We start from the raw sequence: 16414 nt of genomic DNA on the forward strand, positions 1-16414 counted from the left end.
TACAAATCACAAAAACACAGGGATATGAATTTGGAACAATTTGTGGTTCTTCATTAAATCTTAATAGCCTGGGACGAGTGCAAGAGATGAAAAAAAATCAATGGAATAAGAACTACTAAAGTAAAAGACAAATTAAGCACCAGTGTGAACATAGTGACCCTTTCAAAAGACATGAGGCCACCTGTTAAGTTTTGCATGCAATTTTACAATCTAGTCCAAACTATTGGATTCCGCTTTATACTGACAACTCTTTTCCAGGGGCATTGTGAATCTCTCAGTTAAGGTAGAGTTCTTATCACCTGGGAACTGCATGGTGGTTTGTGTGACTCACTCTGTTCTGACCCCTCTGACTGGGAGGAAGGCTTTTAAGGCACTTCTCTAGATTGTACGGATTACACTATATATCATTTCTTTATCCCCAATATATATTTTTAGCTCCTCACTTACTATGTCCTAGGTACTGTGCAGGAAATCAAAGATGAAATGGAAATAATGTAGTAAGAGAAAAATGGCAGATGAATGAATAAACTAAAATACGATTAATGCTATTATAGAAGCATAAGGAAAATATATGAAATTGTCAACTTGACAGCCTGTAGTCCTATCCCACTTATTCCACTTTAATTTTCTCCATTGCACTTACCATCCTAAACTATATATTTATTTGCTTATTAGTATTTTACCCTCAACTAGAATATGAACTCTAGGTCTGTCTTGTTCTTTAATGTATCCTTTTGATGATGCCTGGCACATGGTAGGTTCTTAGTAAATATTCCTTGGAAGAGTGAATGAATAAGAGAATTGAAAATTCTATGGGACTTAAAGGTGGGAGTGGTTTTCTTTGCCCAAGAGTCAGAAAATGTTTCACATGGAATGATCTCTGTGCTGGCTCTTGAATGATGAGGAGGAATTAACCAGGCCAAAAAGGGAGAAATGCTAGAACTGATAAAAGAAGTTGAGTATACAAACTCATTGAGGCATGGAGGGATAAGAAATATTTGGGGATTGTTATCTCTGATGGGCACATGGCTAGACCCTGAAGGTATGCAGAGATGCTGGGAAGGTGCAAGTGGTCTGTTATGATAGGCTCAAAAGCTCGAGCTTTTTTCCCTCAAGGCAGTGTGAACCACCACAGTCTTATGAACAGCTAATGACCAGAGCAGATGTAGCTCTTTAAGATAATGAAGACTTGAAGTTGTGCTTTCCATTTTTCCAGAGATGCTTTCTCATAATGCAAGGTGGTTAAAATCCAGAATGTGATAACAGACTTTCAGAAATGAAGAACACGTCATCAGTAAGGAAACAGAAAAATCACCTTCCATGACGACAAGCCGTGTAGACTGTACCTTCCTCACTGCCAACCACGAAGTTATTGACATCTCCCGTTGGGAAAGCCATTCCGGTAACAGCGACAGGCTTGGACTTATTGTACACCAGCTCCATGCTCTCCTACCAAAACACGGTGTGGTTACATTTCCATCTGTCAATTCCTTGCCATGCCAAAGATAGCACGGAAAAATCATTTGGCTAAATCATGTGTTTGCTTTTCACACAGCGTTACAAAAGACGCTGGCTGTGCCAGAAACCATGCTTTACTGCCCCTGACATTCATGCTTCTGTGGATCTCTGGTTTCAAGCCGGCTGGATTTCATCAGCATGTGCTGCTGCTTCTTAAGTCAGGCAAAGATGACAGGTGAGAATTTTGAAACTAATGGTGCAGAAACTAAAGATAATACTGTAATGGTTACACTTGTCAGCTCCAGGCTTTAATAAAACACACAATACCCTTGTATTTACAAACATTTTCAAAATCAATTGTTTGTGAGAATACCCATGTATTAATATCAGATGTACTAAGCAAATTTGTCAAAGCAGGAGTATGTGTCCTCCATGGACTAAAACCAGAAAGTTGTCACTCAGGTCATAAAAACCAGATTTCAACAGGGACTAGATTTCATGCAGGGCAGCCATTGGGTGAACAGGCTATAAGCCTGAAAAGAACAATATTTAAATACGTCTTTAAAATAGCAAATGGGAGTCTTTATTTTATAACACGATTTTTTTAAATTGAGAATTAAAGATTCCTAATCTTAAAAGATATACTGCTGAGTTAAGTTTAATGACAGAAAAGAATAATCAATTATAACTAATATCCCTGAGTATTTCTGGCTATTTACATCAAATAGCCTATTTTGTGCGTCTGAAATAATTTTTAAAAAATCATTCTGAGGTATCATATCATTATAGTTGCTTGAGAGTTTAGTCTTTCTTGTGCAAATAAACTATTTCAGCCAAGAAGTCCATTAAATTGAAAGTGCAAGCTAACAGTCTAAGCAACACAGACTGATTCTGATCCTGTGATGTGTTCAAAGTTTGTGATATCCACACATAGGGTGCACATCAGCAACTGCGATAAAGGAGAGGATGCTGTGACTATGTCATACAGATAACTGGATCATCCAATGATCTGCTTCATCACTAAAATTAGCAGCAAGGAAGGAAAAGTCCCTTTACCCATTTGGGAGAGAGAAAGACCAGGCCAACTGTTGGATGCCCCTATTCCTCCCTGCCATCCATGGAAGCCATGTCACGAAATCCTCCATCTTTGTATAGACACAGGAGTCTGTGAGCATGCTAAAACTAATACAAACGGACTTAGAGCCACCATATTACTGGTTTTAACCTAAATAAATATGTGTAATGAGCAAAATGGGCAATTAAAATTTCCTAAATAGTGGGCTTGCTCTTATGTCTGTTTATAATCTTCAGGCTTTTAAAAGAAAACAAAACATTGCTGAGAATTTTGAGACAAAGCCATAAAATACCAATCCCTCCAGCCCTCTATAATGTTAAAGATCAGCGAAAATAGTGGAACTTCAATTGTAAGCAGCTTATTAGCACTCTCTCCTTTTTCTCCCTAAAATTATTTTTAAAAAACTTAGTATTCTTTACATCTGTATTTTGTGGAGGCTTAAAGGAGGTTGGTTCTTCACAGTTTCCATATTTCCTTTTGTGTGTGTGCATGTGTGTGTATAATAATAATAATAATTATTTTTTCAAGAGACAAAGTCTCACTCTGTCACCCAGACTGGAGTGCAGTGGTGTGATAATAGTTCACTGCAACCTCGAACTCCTGGGCTTAAGCAATCCTCCTGCCTGAGCCTCCCAAGGAACATGGATTACAGACATGTGCTAGCACATCCAGCTAATTTTTTAAGTTTTAGTAGAAAAAGGGTCTTGCTCTGTTGCCTAGGCTGGTCTTGAACTCCTAGGCTTAAATGATTCTCTCACCTCGGCCTCCCAAAGTGCTGGGATTACAAGTGTGAGCCACCGTGCCCTGTCTCCTTATGTACATTTTGAAACTTTAACTTCTTCTAAAATTGTGTGAGAGACATTCTAGGGTTTTTATCCTGGGAAAGAATATGGGAATGTTAACATTGAGAATTATCTCCTAGATATCGTTTTGCAGTTTTCTTCATGTTTCCTTACATTTTTGTCAAAGGCTATAACAATGACTTCTCTGTTGTTTTTGGTTGGAGGATAGTGAATACTGTTTTTTCACACAAAGAAATATGGAAAAAGCGTGTGTGTATGTGCTCATGTGTGTATGCGCATGTCTTGTGTGTTTGTCTACATACGCATATCTTGCAAGTTGCATTTAGTCGCCTCCCTTTGACAACCTCTCCCACTTCTATTCCTTTGTTTGGTCCCCACTGTTGCAATCAGTATTGGTTTGCAGACTTTGGAACTTTTTCATTTTTGACTTCTCATTTACTGAGGAAGGAATGACAGGAGCCATACTAACAAACATTCCAGAGGAGAAAACAGATGGTTTCTTCATACACACAGGCTGTTGTCTAGGCTACGGATACAAGCAAGGGCTTGGATTTCTGTTTTGCTGGGTTACCTTCCCTCCAATGCAAGTACCCATAAGGGATTGCTCTGCTGAGCTCCAACCTCGTCTGCATCTGTTCAACAATGCTGTAGGGTAAGTACAATTCATACCATAGGCAACTTCCATAATTACTATGATTTAGAATGGATTATTTCATTTTCACTTGAAACTGACCTAAGGATTAATGTATTACAATAATTACATGATTTGTGGTAAAGGAAATGGGTTTTGGCTTCAAGAGAAGATTGCTGAAAGCAGGCCCCACTCTTTCAAGTGCATCCATTGGTTTTAGCTCCTCTAGGATGTGAGGGTTTGGCTTTTAGGAACTATGTTCCATTAAGTAGGTATCTCTTTTAACCAGGATGGTGTTATGTGTAGGGAAAAACAAACCCACCTGTGGAGTTGAGAGCATGTCCAGGCTCCAGGAACACATTTTGCCATCAGTGGAGACAGTGATGAGGTTGTGAGCATTCTGGGTCCCAACAACATTTACACAGTACACGGGATGCTGCAAAAACATAAACAAAGAGGATCAGAGACAGATCCAAGAGGAAATGCTTACATTTGAGTGTCAAACACATTACTCTAAAACAAGGATTAAAGAGTAACATAATCCTACTATAATACAAGCATCAGGTCATTTGCTGCTTTTGATTTGAACCTGATTTCTTTCTAAAAGCTCTGGCAGCAAAACATAATAGTGGAAATACTTATAAAGCTTCACCTTGCTCAGTCAGAATGCAATGCAGTGGAACAGAAGGAAGCTAGAACAAATGAGGTTTGATGGGGCAGAGGCAATGCAGGGAGGTGAATCTGAACTACTTGAATAAGTCTCCACCGCATAGTTTGGCTTCTAAGCTCAACAAGAGTGATGGAAAAAGACAGCCTTCAAAAGGGTAGAACTACTGACTTTTGGAAGGAATACATGTTACTAAATCTGGAGTTTAATGCATTATAGTCACAATGCCAAACATTTGTTAACATTCTTTATAAAAAGTGGTTAATATTCATAACCATTTTAAGCTGGGGTAGAGATACTAGTGGTGAGATTATTGGCACAATGTACCTAGTGAGATAAATTAGGTTCTTCTATGTTACTGCAAAATCTAGGATAATAATATATTTATTTTTCAAAATACCGTTTGCAGTAGTATAGAGGCTTAGATTTGGCCAGGGCATTGAAAAAGGTCATTTATACATCCCAGGAACCATACACAAGATGTTGTAACCCTCTGTCATACTCTAGTGGGTTATCCCACTCTGCAGAATTCTAAACGGTAGGCTAAAATCATTTGCAGCTGTGTATTAAACACTAAATGGAAGGTTACCATGAGCAGAACCTACAGCAATTTGGGTTAGATTTCAGGCAGTTCAGCCACCAGTGGCCAAACCACACTTACTTGGTGCTTCTTTGTGCAAATAGCTGACAGTATCAGTCTTACCCTTGGTGAGTTACTGTCCATAATACCTAGCCACAACTACAATGAAACAATATTTAATATTGGAAAGTTGCTATTGTATAAAGGATGGTTCCCAAACTATTATTATCATATAAACTGCTGGTCAGAAGGAGTGGTAATAATCATCTAATGTAGCTACTCATCTGCCTCAACCAAGAGGTGGTCCAAACTCTGCTTAAACACCTTCCTTAAAGGGCAGCCAGTTTTTGCAGTATCCTGGGGGAGTTTTTTCTTCCACTAATGGGGATAAAGAAAGTTCAAGGAGATACTTCCAGTGCAGTGCCCTGTGGGACCAAACTAATCAAGTCAAAACAGTACAGCTTTTTGAATATTTATAGATAGTTGTTCCCTGTTACTCCTCTCCCTGCCAAATCTTTTCTTACCCAGACTGTCACTAATTCCTTCATCTGTTCCTTGGGTACCTGGTTTTCAAAACCTTTCCTATCCTGGTGAATCTCTTTTGAAAATGCTGTATTTTGTCTGATTCCTCTTCCAGTGAGGTTCTGAGAATAAAACAGAACTGTCTACCTATATTCTGACCAGCAGAATATAGAAACCTGGGTAGCATTGAATTATCACTTCTCATGTGATAAAAAATATGCCTGCATTTAATGCATGCTAAGATTACATCTGCTTTTTTGACAATTATATCACCTCTTTCCCCCGTGCTGATGGACAGTCAGCTAAGTCCCTATGTCTTTCACACCATGTCCCTACTGCAACTTCCAAATGAGTCAGCCTTGGTGGATCTGCACATGGTAAGTACAGCAGAGATCTGAAGCTAAATGTTATCCCAATCAGTTCGCTAAGTATCAGGAAGGCTGACTGGTTGTGGGATTGTAGGCAATGCTCTTTCCCAAGTCTCTGGTGTATGTAGAGCCCCAGGCAGTGTATTATCAAGCCCGGAGCCACACAGCATGCTAACCTCTGTGTGGAAATCAAATGGAAGATTGGATGTAACAAATTTTCACCTGAAAATGGTATAGACTTAGTAAAACTGAAGAATGGGAAGGCAGGGTCCAAATACTGTTATGAACCTGAAATCCATCTTGTTTTTCAACAAGAGTCTAGTGGGGCTTCTTTGATAACCACTGAGCATCAACAAAAATCATTAAACACTAATGGATTAAGACTCAGAAAGGTCCAGCAGAGAAAGAAAGCAAGTCTAGAAGAATGTGTAGAGCCATGTGCCCGGAGAAAGTGTGTGTGGCAGCCCTCCCAGGCTTTAATCAGCACTACTGGCCTGTGCTTCCATGAGTAATAAAACTCAGTTTAAAAGAAAAAAGAGGTGTAATGAAACCAAAACAGAAGCAGACACTGGAGCATGCCTACACACACACACACACACACACACACACACACACACACAACTCTACCATTAAGGAAGAAGAAAGCTACAGTACACCTCATTTTTCCAGTATAGATGCCAGATTGTTTTTATTTATCTTGGAAATAAACTTACTGTGTGCCTGAGGGATTTTGTTTTACTTATGATTTCCTGTTGTCCCAAATGCATATGTCTGGTGGGTGTGAAAGGAAATTAGTGAGTAATCTGTGGTGGGCCTCTTTTTCCTTTTTGATCCTGGTACCAATCAGTCAGCCAATAGTGAAAGTTGAAAGACAGTCACAAAATTAACTGTTCACTTTTAGCTATAGATTAGAAAAAACAAACAAACAAAATCCCCCCGAAAAAAAACAAAACAAAACAACAACAACAAAAAACAGCAAAAGAGAAAAGTGGACAAGTTTTGTTTCTTTTTCCTTTCTTTTTCTTTTCTTTTCTTTTTTTTTTTTAGAGGACGTCTCCCTCTGTCGCCCAGGCTGCAGTGCAGTGGTAAAATCTTGGCGCACTCCTACCTCTGCCTCCTGGTTTCAAGCGATTCTTATGCCTTAGCCTCCCAAGAAGCTAGGATTACAGGCGTGCACCACCACACCCAGCTACTTTTTGTATTTTTAGTAGAGACAGCGTTTCTCCATGTTGGCCAGCCTGGTCTCGAACCCCTGGCCTCAAGTGATCCACCTGTCTTGGCCTCCCAAAATGCTGGCATTAGAGGTATGAGCCACCATGCCAGGCCTATTTTATTTTCTAACAGAAATAACATCAGTAAGTTTGATAATAATAGTATTTTAGTTGTGATGATCACACTCTAAGTTACTCACAAAAGAAATGTTAATTTTTTGGAAGAGCTCCTGGTTTTGAATTTTCCCCAAAAGCTTACTGCTAAATGTTCTAACATTTGGATTTTCAATTTTGGAAATTTCAGAAGGTATGTTCAGAAATACACCAGCCATCCAAACAGGGCCAAGGCATGGTTTCACACTACTTCACCAAACACCTGCATCAAGCCCACCTTCTCCTGGGCCACAATTTTCTGTTATTAGTTTGGGGAAATGGGGCAGGCAAGAGCAATTTCCCAAGATTCCCAAGAACTAGTTTCACCTGCATGTGTCTTTGGCCCCAGTCAATCAGAATTGGGGCTGACTTGGTATTTGTCATTTCCCATTGATAATCTTACAAGAGTAGGAGAATTTTCCTCCTCATGGACTTAGCTAAACAGCTGGCAGTCCTTTTTCATGCCAGAGTGCTTTTGAGTCCAGCATATGAAACAAATGCAGCAAGCACATTAAGGAAATTGAAAACAAGAGTAAAGCTGTATTCTTGGGCATAATTTGGGCATTTCAGAGAAAGAACATCAGTTACCCTGAGTGTCAAGGTAGCAAGGATTGATGGAGACACGCCTGTCTTCTCATTCCTCTGAACAATTGCTGTACACACCTGTCATTCTCTTAAAGGAAATGACAGAGTAGTTGTCTTATGAACACTATACTGAACCTCTTCTACTAAATTATGGGAAATGGTTTTGAGATGTTGACTTTTAACCCCAGGGATTATATTGTCACTGTAGACTTTATGTTGAGACTCACACCACACATTCCAGAATTTAAAGTCAAAGTATTCTCTCCAATCACACATGGAAAAGGCCGGTTGGCAAAAGTCCCATATATCATCCCTTGATGTGAAATCCTTACTCTTCAGGATCTATTTGAAAATACGTGTTTCCACCTTATAATGTAAATGCATAGGGTTTCTTTGGGAAAACAATTCCACAGATGCCTCTTCCAAGGTTTCTCTTCACTGGTGGCCTTTGGGAGAGCCAAGGAGATCCTCCCTACATGCTAGCACATGTAGGTTATTAAGAGACATCCCTAAAGCCAGTGCTTCCTTCATCTACTTTTCACTCAACTTTTAGTTGGTCAGGATTCAATCATAATAAAGTAGATCCTCCTAACTTGGCATTACTGAAAACATCCATACTTTTTTGAGTAGAGTTATTTTCTCTCTCAGGGCCTGGCGGCTCACAGGGATATGGCAAAAGTTTGCATTACCGTGTGTGCAGCAGCTGATAAGGGCGTCCGCTGCACTGGAGTCCTTCGATGACTGCGATTGTCCCAGAGGACAATCTGGCCCGAGTAAGTCCCACCAACCACCAAGTTAGGATGGAAACGGGCAAAGCAGACCGACATCACAGAGGACTGTCAGGGAAAAGGAGAGAGAGAGAGAGATGCAATGTGAAATGGTTGTAGGTGACTTGTTTCTTCCTGAAAACAGTTCATCACATAAACTCAACACGTCCTGGAAAACAAAAAAATAATTTAAAGCTGGGACTGTAAAAGTGCATAGTTACTAAGAAATTTTGTACATAGGCACAGGACTTTCTTTGGAGAGGCTGACCAATGGTTACTCCTTGAAATCTGAAATTTGAAGTCCTGTCCATTTTATCAAATAGGTATGAAACCTATCTTAAGTACATCATTGTTTTGTGGTCTGTAAATCTTGCCTTATGGACATTTCCCATTTGTCACATAGAATTGCAACAGAACTAATATTAATTCTCCACTAAAGCCTTTACTAAGCAATTCTTTACTTTGAGAGCATGGCCACATCAAGTTACACAATTTGCAGTGTTGGTAAAGGCAGAGTAACTCTACATTCAAGGCCTTTAAGATGAGGTCTTCTTTTTGTTTTTCCCTTAATGTAGACTTCCAGGAAGTATACTGACCTCAGACTGATCCAATTGGCTCCTCCTAAAATTCCCTCACCTCCCATGGGCATTCTTCCTGATCTTAATTCTGCCCACTTCAGAAAATTCTTAATGTTATTCCTTGCCTATTTTAACAAACAACCAGAAATGGATCTCAGTCCAGCTCTGCCATGGTCTGTCATAGTCTGTCACAAATGTGGTTTCTGAAGCTCCATAAAAGACTACCGGGCAGTACACTTTGTAGGAAATTACTTAGCTGAGATAGAACCATAATGCACTTAAAGTCAGAGAATCAACTGTTCTGCATCTGCTAAGACCATTTTGATTCCTACGGTACTTTTCATATTTGCATTTATAAGCTAAAGTAATTGTTTTTAGTCAATACATTTCATGCCTTAATTAAATTAAATGAAGTCACTGAGAACTTACCATGTATAAGGAAGGCACTGTACCAGGAATGGTAGGAATAAAAGGGTAGTCATTGCCCTCAGCAAATTTGTGCTCTGGGAAAGGGAACTAAAAAACATGGATGCAGATGAACAGATGGGCTACCAGTCCATACGGTGCCTTTGAGGAAAACAGAAAAAGGTATCCTCTGCAGAAACACAGTCGTATGGGCAGGTGCATGCCTTGGCAAATGGAGAGTAAGATGGATTTTCATCCCCACGTGTCCCTTTGGCCTGACGTTCTTGTGCAGAGCACAACTTGCACACCCAAGTAGCAGCCTTGAATGTGATACATGCTATGACTAAATTGTAGGAGCATGTGGAGTGTGTGGGTGTGTCTCTGTGTGTGAGGGGGATAGATGGAAGGGGAAGATTTGTTTTAGTTAGGGAGGGGGAGAGGAGGCTGGAAATGGTGAGATGGTTGGAAAGACCTCATGGAAGAGGATGAATCACACCTTGAAGTATATATGGAACATTCAAAGAGTGGAGAGAAGCAACAGGCATTCCTGAAGGATAGGATAATGAAGAAAAAGGACTAGAGGCAGCAAAATGAGACTTGTGAGCAGCTCACAGTCTTTTCTGGCTGGGAAGGGGATTGCATGGAAGAATCAGATAGTAGGAAGTCTGACTAAGAGATTGCCTGGGCTAGACAGCAGAAAGCCTTGAATGACATTATTTGGAATTTTTTTCTGTGGACAATGGTGAGAAATCACAACTTTTGGAGCAAATGAGTAAGAGGATCCAACATCATAACTGATACACCAGCAAAGTAGTAACAAAAAAAACCAAAACAAAAACCTATGACCTCTTTTTGACTAGTAAACTAAACATCTATTAAAAAAAAAATAAAACAGAACAAGACAAAAAACAAGAAACCAAACTCAGATCTCCTATCAGCCTAAGGCTTCCTAGTTAGAAACAGCCTCAGATACTCTGAGGGAGAATAAAGAATGTAGACTATTTTTCAATGTCATGTTTCCCTACTTTGAATGATTTTCAGTTTCAATTCCTTGAACATGATTCAATGGAGAACATGCTCATGCCCCAATCTGGTTTTCATAAAGTTCAAGAATAACTCTCAATAATGATACTGAATTAAAGAAAAAGAAAATAATGCTGGTCAGCTTCTTGTTTTACACATCCCACAGAAATGATTCTTAGCTTTCAATTGATGAAATTCTTATGTTGCTGGAGCTATGTTGGAAACTTTTTTTTAAAGCTTCAGAAAGATTTAAAATTATCCAGGTGGTATCGACAATTGAATTTACCAAAGCTCAAATCGATATGGATAAAGGAATGTCATTCAATTTTTTAAAATGCAGAATTCAAGCACTTGATTGCTTCTATGTTTCAGCTAAATCCAAGCAAATATCCCCCGCCAAGCTTGTACTGTTTGTTGAGACTAAACCAGAGGAAAACCAGCAGTGCAGGTATTTATATAAAACTGAAACACATAGTTGGCAATCAACTAGAACCCAACCCCATAGAGTGAGAACTCCAATACCTACTTGTTCATTCATTAATTTGTTCATTCTTCATTCATTCATTCATCCAACACTTACCACCAACAAAGGACTACTAAACTATTTCAAAAAATTTTAAATGTCACAAAAGCCCCCATCTCAAATTCAGAATTCTATTTAAATTTGATAAAAAGTCAAGTTAATGCTAAAAAAGAGTAACACCACCTTGCAGCACCAGAGTTCTGCCTCCAGAGTCTACTTTGTTTTGCTGCAAACCTATTTTTACAATATAACCGTGATAAAAAAGATTAGACTTTTTTTTTCATTTCCTGTTTGGAAGATGAGGTATAGTTATGTTCATCAATTTCACTTATATCTTAAGCTCAACATATTAATTATATGTTATATGTATTACATGACATATATGTTAAAATATATACAGATATATTTACATATCCTGTGTTCAACACAGGTCTCCAGGGTACACACACTATGCACTATCGTTCATGTAAAAACGCTAACGTAGTAAGATTTCAATTGTTTAGATGTAAACTTGAGAATTCAGTCATTTCACAAGATGTCTTTACATACCCTGATGTTTGATGTAATGGTGGCCAACATTTGGATGAGTGAGTTAATTTTTTATTTTTCATCCAAAAGTTTCCTTGCCTTGTTATTCTATAAGAATATATGTGTATAGATATATTTATAGTCTTAACTACAGTTTGGACAATGAGGGCTCCTCTTTTAATTTGGAAAGTCTACATCAACAATCCTCAGAGTAAAAGGTCTCAGAAACCTTTTACTGTTGCAACCCCCTGCTGTTCACACAGCTACCTATCTAGTCATTGCTGTTGCTGCTGATTGTCATAGAATTTACTGACTGTGAATAAAAAGAGCAAATGATACCATCCTGTCAATTACCTCTATTTGGTTAAAAGTAAAAAAGCATTTCAGAAAAATTGGTTGACACTACTAATAAATGTGGGGTTTTTTTGTCCTTCATTTTTAACAGTACATTTTTCTGGAGATAAAATCTAAAAAAAATTATTAGTAACACCGTTGTTATTTTAAAAAATTTCATTACTTCCCTATGCAGTTGAAATTTTATATTAAGTTATTCAGTGTTATAATAAAGCATTATTAAATGAAGACTAATAAAATGCAGACAAACAAAATTAACTGGAAACAAAAAGTTTCCTTGCCTTGTTATACTGTAAGAATATATATGTGTATAGATATTTTTATAGTCTTAATTATTTCCTATTTTATTTTATTCCTTAAAATGTTAATGCCTTAGAATTACTTTGAAAAATAACGTATGGCCTTTAAAAATTCAAATCAAGCTGGGCGCAGAGGCTCACACCTGTAATCTCAGAACTTTGGGAGGCCAAGGTGGGAGGATTGGTTGAGCCTAGGAGTTCGAGACTAGCATGAGCAACATGGTGAAACCCCATCTCTACAAAATATTTAAAAAAGAAAAACCAATCAAGTAGTTTACGTAAGTGGAAAATAATTATAAAGTTGGTGAGGATCTTTCAATAATGTTAACTAATCAAAGCAATTTTTCCTGAGGCTACGGTTGAACTCTATTTTCACAAGGCTATTGATTTCATTGATGTGGCCATATTGTTGGTCAAATCAGGGGCTCAGAAATACGATGAGCTCACATGTAACAAGCTTGATGAAAAACTGGTAAGACTGACTGTCAATATTCCAACACATATAACACAAAGACAGTGTTACATTAGGAACCACAATTTCTAAGAGGGCAAGCATCACATTTTGATTATTTGCACAATATGTTCCTCCCAAGTTCAGACAAGCAAAATTTTGAGACTATATTTCGAAGACCAAGCCATCTCTGTTGACAGTTTCCAATGTTTTTAGCAGATGCCTTAGCCCAGAGGCTCCTGAGAAAACAGTTTGTTTTTTAATCCTGAGCAGATGGCCCAGTTACTGGCCGCCCTTGCAAAGACAGACCACCTCCTTATCCATATAGCCACATGTTCACTTGCACACGAGCTGACCCACTAAACAGAGTTCCACCTCTTCATCATCTATTTAAAGAGAAGTCAGTTTATTTTACACCATTCACAGGGAATTCCACAGAGATGAGGGTGAGATTCAGCTTGGAATGTCTCCCTGCACTCACCGCACACCATCACTACACTCAATTCAAGTTAGCCCAGACCCGTCTTTAAGTGGCTGTGGAGGCTGTTTTCTATTTTGTGGAGCTAATCCAGGCCAGCTTAGAGATGGTACTTCCCCTTAACCACAGACCCAGATGCCCAGGGTGAACAACCTTTGGTCATTCCTGGCTGGGAAGCTTACCCTCTAGGCTCCCATTTGATCTGGTTGCCTGTGACCTTCCGTGCGTAGCACTCTGCCCACTCCCCAGCCATCATGCCTGGGTGGGAGAAATAAGGGTTCTGCTCTCAAAAGCATCGCCTATTTCAAGTACCATCTCTTCTGGGGAGAGGATGGTCCTCAGGGAGGGACTGGTCGTATTGTTGCCATATGCTGTTTAATGGTGGCTGATGTTTTATTTGCCTAAAAACAAATGCTTCACTGTCAGAGGGCTTTGAGGCAGACAGATCAGATGCTTCTAGCTACTAGTGAACTAGTAGGTATTTCTGCAAGTACCTAAGAAACCCACAAAGATATTTCTTTTGTTAATGGAAAAGTGTATTTGGAGAAGACTGCTGTTGAAAACCCCTCCTATAGGCAATCATGCAGCACCAGGCATTTGGCAACATGGAAGGTGTGAAGCTGGTCAAGACAACATGAGTCATGGGTCAGGCACTTAACTTTAATTGAGATGAAGGGAAAGGGTCTTTTTTTCTTTATATTATTATAATTATTATTATTATTATTATTATTGAGACAAGGTCTCGCTCTGTCACCCAGGCTGGAATGCAATGGCACAGTCATAGCTCAAGTCATAGCTCACTTGAGCTCCCAGGCTCAAGTGATCCTCCTGCCTCAGCCTCCTGAGTAGCTGGGATTACAGGCACATGCAACCACACCGAGGTAATTTTTAAATTTTTTTTTTGTAGAGATGGGGTCTTGCTATGTTGCCATGGCTGGTCTCAAACTCCTGGGCTCAAGCAATCTTCCTGTCTCAACCTCCCAAAGTACTGGGATTACAGGTATGAGCCAACATATTCAGCCTCTTTTTTCTTCTAAAACTCTCCCTTCCTCTCTCTAAGTCTCTGTCCTGGGGTGCACAGGCTATTCTTCTAAGAGGAGTAAACATCTATCAAAAGTTATCACCCCATTAATGTGGGGATGCCCTGGAGCAAAGTTTGAGTTAGTTACCTGCTCCTTCTTGACACTCTTTATACTAAGAAATAAAAAGCAGCTGATTCTAAAATTTGATTTCCCATAGATTAGAAACCCATCATCCTGATAACCTTTCTGAGAATTCCTTGGAATTTTCATGGCTTTCAGTATTTAGACCCTATCACGTGCCTTGTCCTGGCTTTTATGCTGAGAATACAAACGTAGTGTGCAAACCACAATGACATACCATTTAACATCCACTAGGTTGGCTATAATTTTTTAAAAATGGAAATAAGTGTTGGTGACGATGTGGAGAGACTGGAACACTCATTACAATGCTTGTGGGAATGTACAATGGTGCAGCCACTCTGGAGAACAGTCTGGCAGTTCCCCAAAAAGTTAAACATAGAATTATCATATGTCCCACCAATTCCACTCCTAGGTATATACCCAAGATAATTGAAAAAATATGTCTACACAAAAAACTTGTGCACTAATGTCCACAGCGGCATTATTCATAATTGTTAAAAAGTGGAAACAACTCAAATGTCCCTCAACTGAGGAATGAATAAACGAAATGTGGTAAATCCATACAATGGAATGTTTGGCAATAAAAAGAATAAAGTACTGATGCATGGTATAGCATGGATGAACCTTGAAATCATTATGCTAACTGAAACAGCTCATAAAAGGCCACTTATTGTATGATTCCATTTACATAAAATGTCCAGAATAGGCAAATCCATAGAGTCAGAAAGCTGAGTCGTGGTTGCCTAGGGCTGGGCTTGGAAGGAATGAGGAATGACTACTAAATATGGGGTTTCTTTATGTGATGATAAAAATGTTCTGGAATTAGACAATGCTAATTGTCCAACTTTGTGAATATACTAAAAAAACACAAAATTGTATGTTTTAAAAGGGTAAATTTGTGGTATGTAAAATATATCTTAATTGTTAAAAGTGTGCGGACATGTTTCTGACCTCATGAAACTTACCAACCTTATTTGTTGTCTTCAAGACAACTGTGTCTGGACTCCGTGGATCGCTCTTTCCTCAAACGAGTATTTCTCCCTCTTTCCTTCTTCCTGAGCATCATCTTCAATTTCTACTTCCTGAGAGGCAGGGAGGTAGAAAGGGAGGATTGGCAGACCCAGAGTTCCAAGAACTGACTTTCTGCTCTGACACCTTACTAGCTGTGTGACTCCTTTAAGCCTTAAGTTGTTAGTCTGCATATTTGAGGGACACATTTTCAAATTATTTATTTTAAAAATTGTGGTGAAATACTCATAACATAAAATTTATTATCATCCTAACCATTTTCAAGTGTACGGTTCAGTGACATTAAACACATTCACATTGTTGTGCAACCATCACCATCATCCATCTCCAGAACCTTCCAATCTTCTCCAGTTGAAACTTGGTACCCGTTAAACACTAACTCCTCATTCCTCCCCCATCCCCCATCCCTCATCACTCTTCACCAGGCTCTGGTAACCACCATTCTACTTTCTGTCTCTACAAATTTGACTACTTGAGGTACCTCATATAAGTATTATCATATAATATTTATCCTTTTGTGATTGGCTATTTCACTTAGCATAATGTCCTCATGGTTTATCTATGTTGTAGCATGTGTCAAAATTTCTTTCCTTTTTAAGGCTGAATAATATTCCATTGTATGCATAAGCCACATCTGGTTTTATCGATTCATTCATCAATGGACACTTTCTGGCTATTGTGAATGATGCTGCTAAGAATATGGGTGCACAACTAACTCTTTGAGATCCTGCTTTCAATTACTTTGGGTACATACTTGTAAGTG

The 16414-nt window shown here is 38.9% G+C and overlaps 1 protein-coding gene across 4 annotated transcripts in view; it reads right to left on the bottom strand.

The window, feature by feature from the left end:
* DYNC1I1 (dynein cytoplasmic 1 intermediate chain 1) overlaps positions 1-16414 on the bottom strand; it is a 326316-nt gene that overhangs the window by 61431 nt on the left and 248471 nt on the right. For all 4 annotated transcript variants that reach the window (XM_004045789.5, XM_004045788.5, XM_004045786.5 and 1 more), the window contains 3 exons: positions 8743-8889; positions 4290-4403; positions 1316-1449 (listed from right to left, as the gene is read on the bottom strand). In XM_004045789.5, coding sequence (XP_004045837.2) covers positions 1316-1449; positions 4290-4403; positions 8743-8889 — 395 coding nt within the window. The remainder of the gene's footprint in view (positions 1-1315; positions 1450-4289; positions 4404-8742; positions 8890-16414) is intronic.

This window comes from Gorilla gorilla, chromosome 6 (assembly GCF_029281585.2).
Source record: "Gorilla gorilla gorilla isolate KB3781 chromosome 6, NHGRI_mGorGor1-v2.1_pri, whole genome shotgun sequence".
NCBI lineage: Eukaryota > Metazoa > Chordata > Mammalia > Primates > Hominidae > Gorilla > Gorilla gorilla.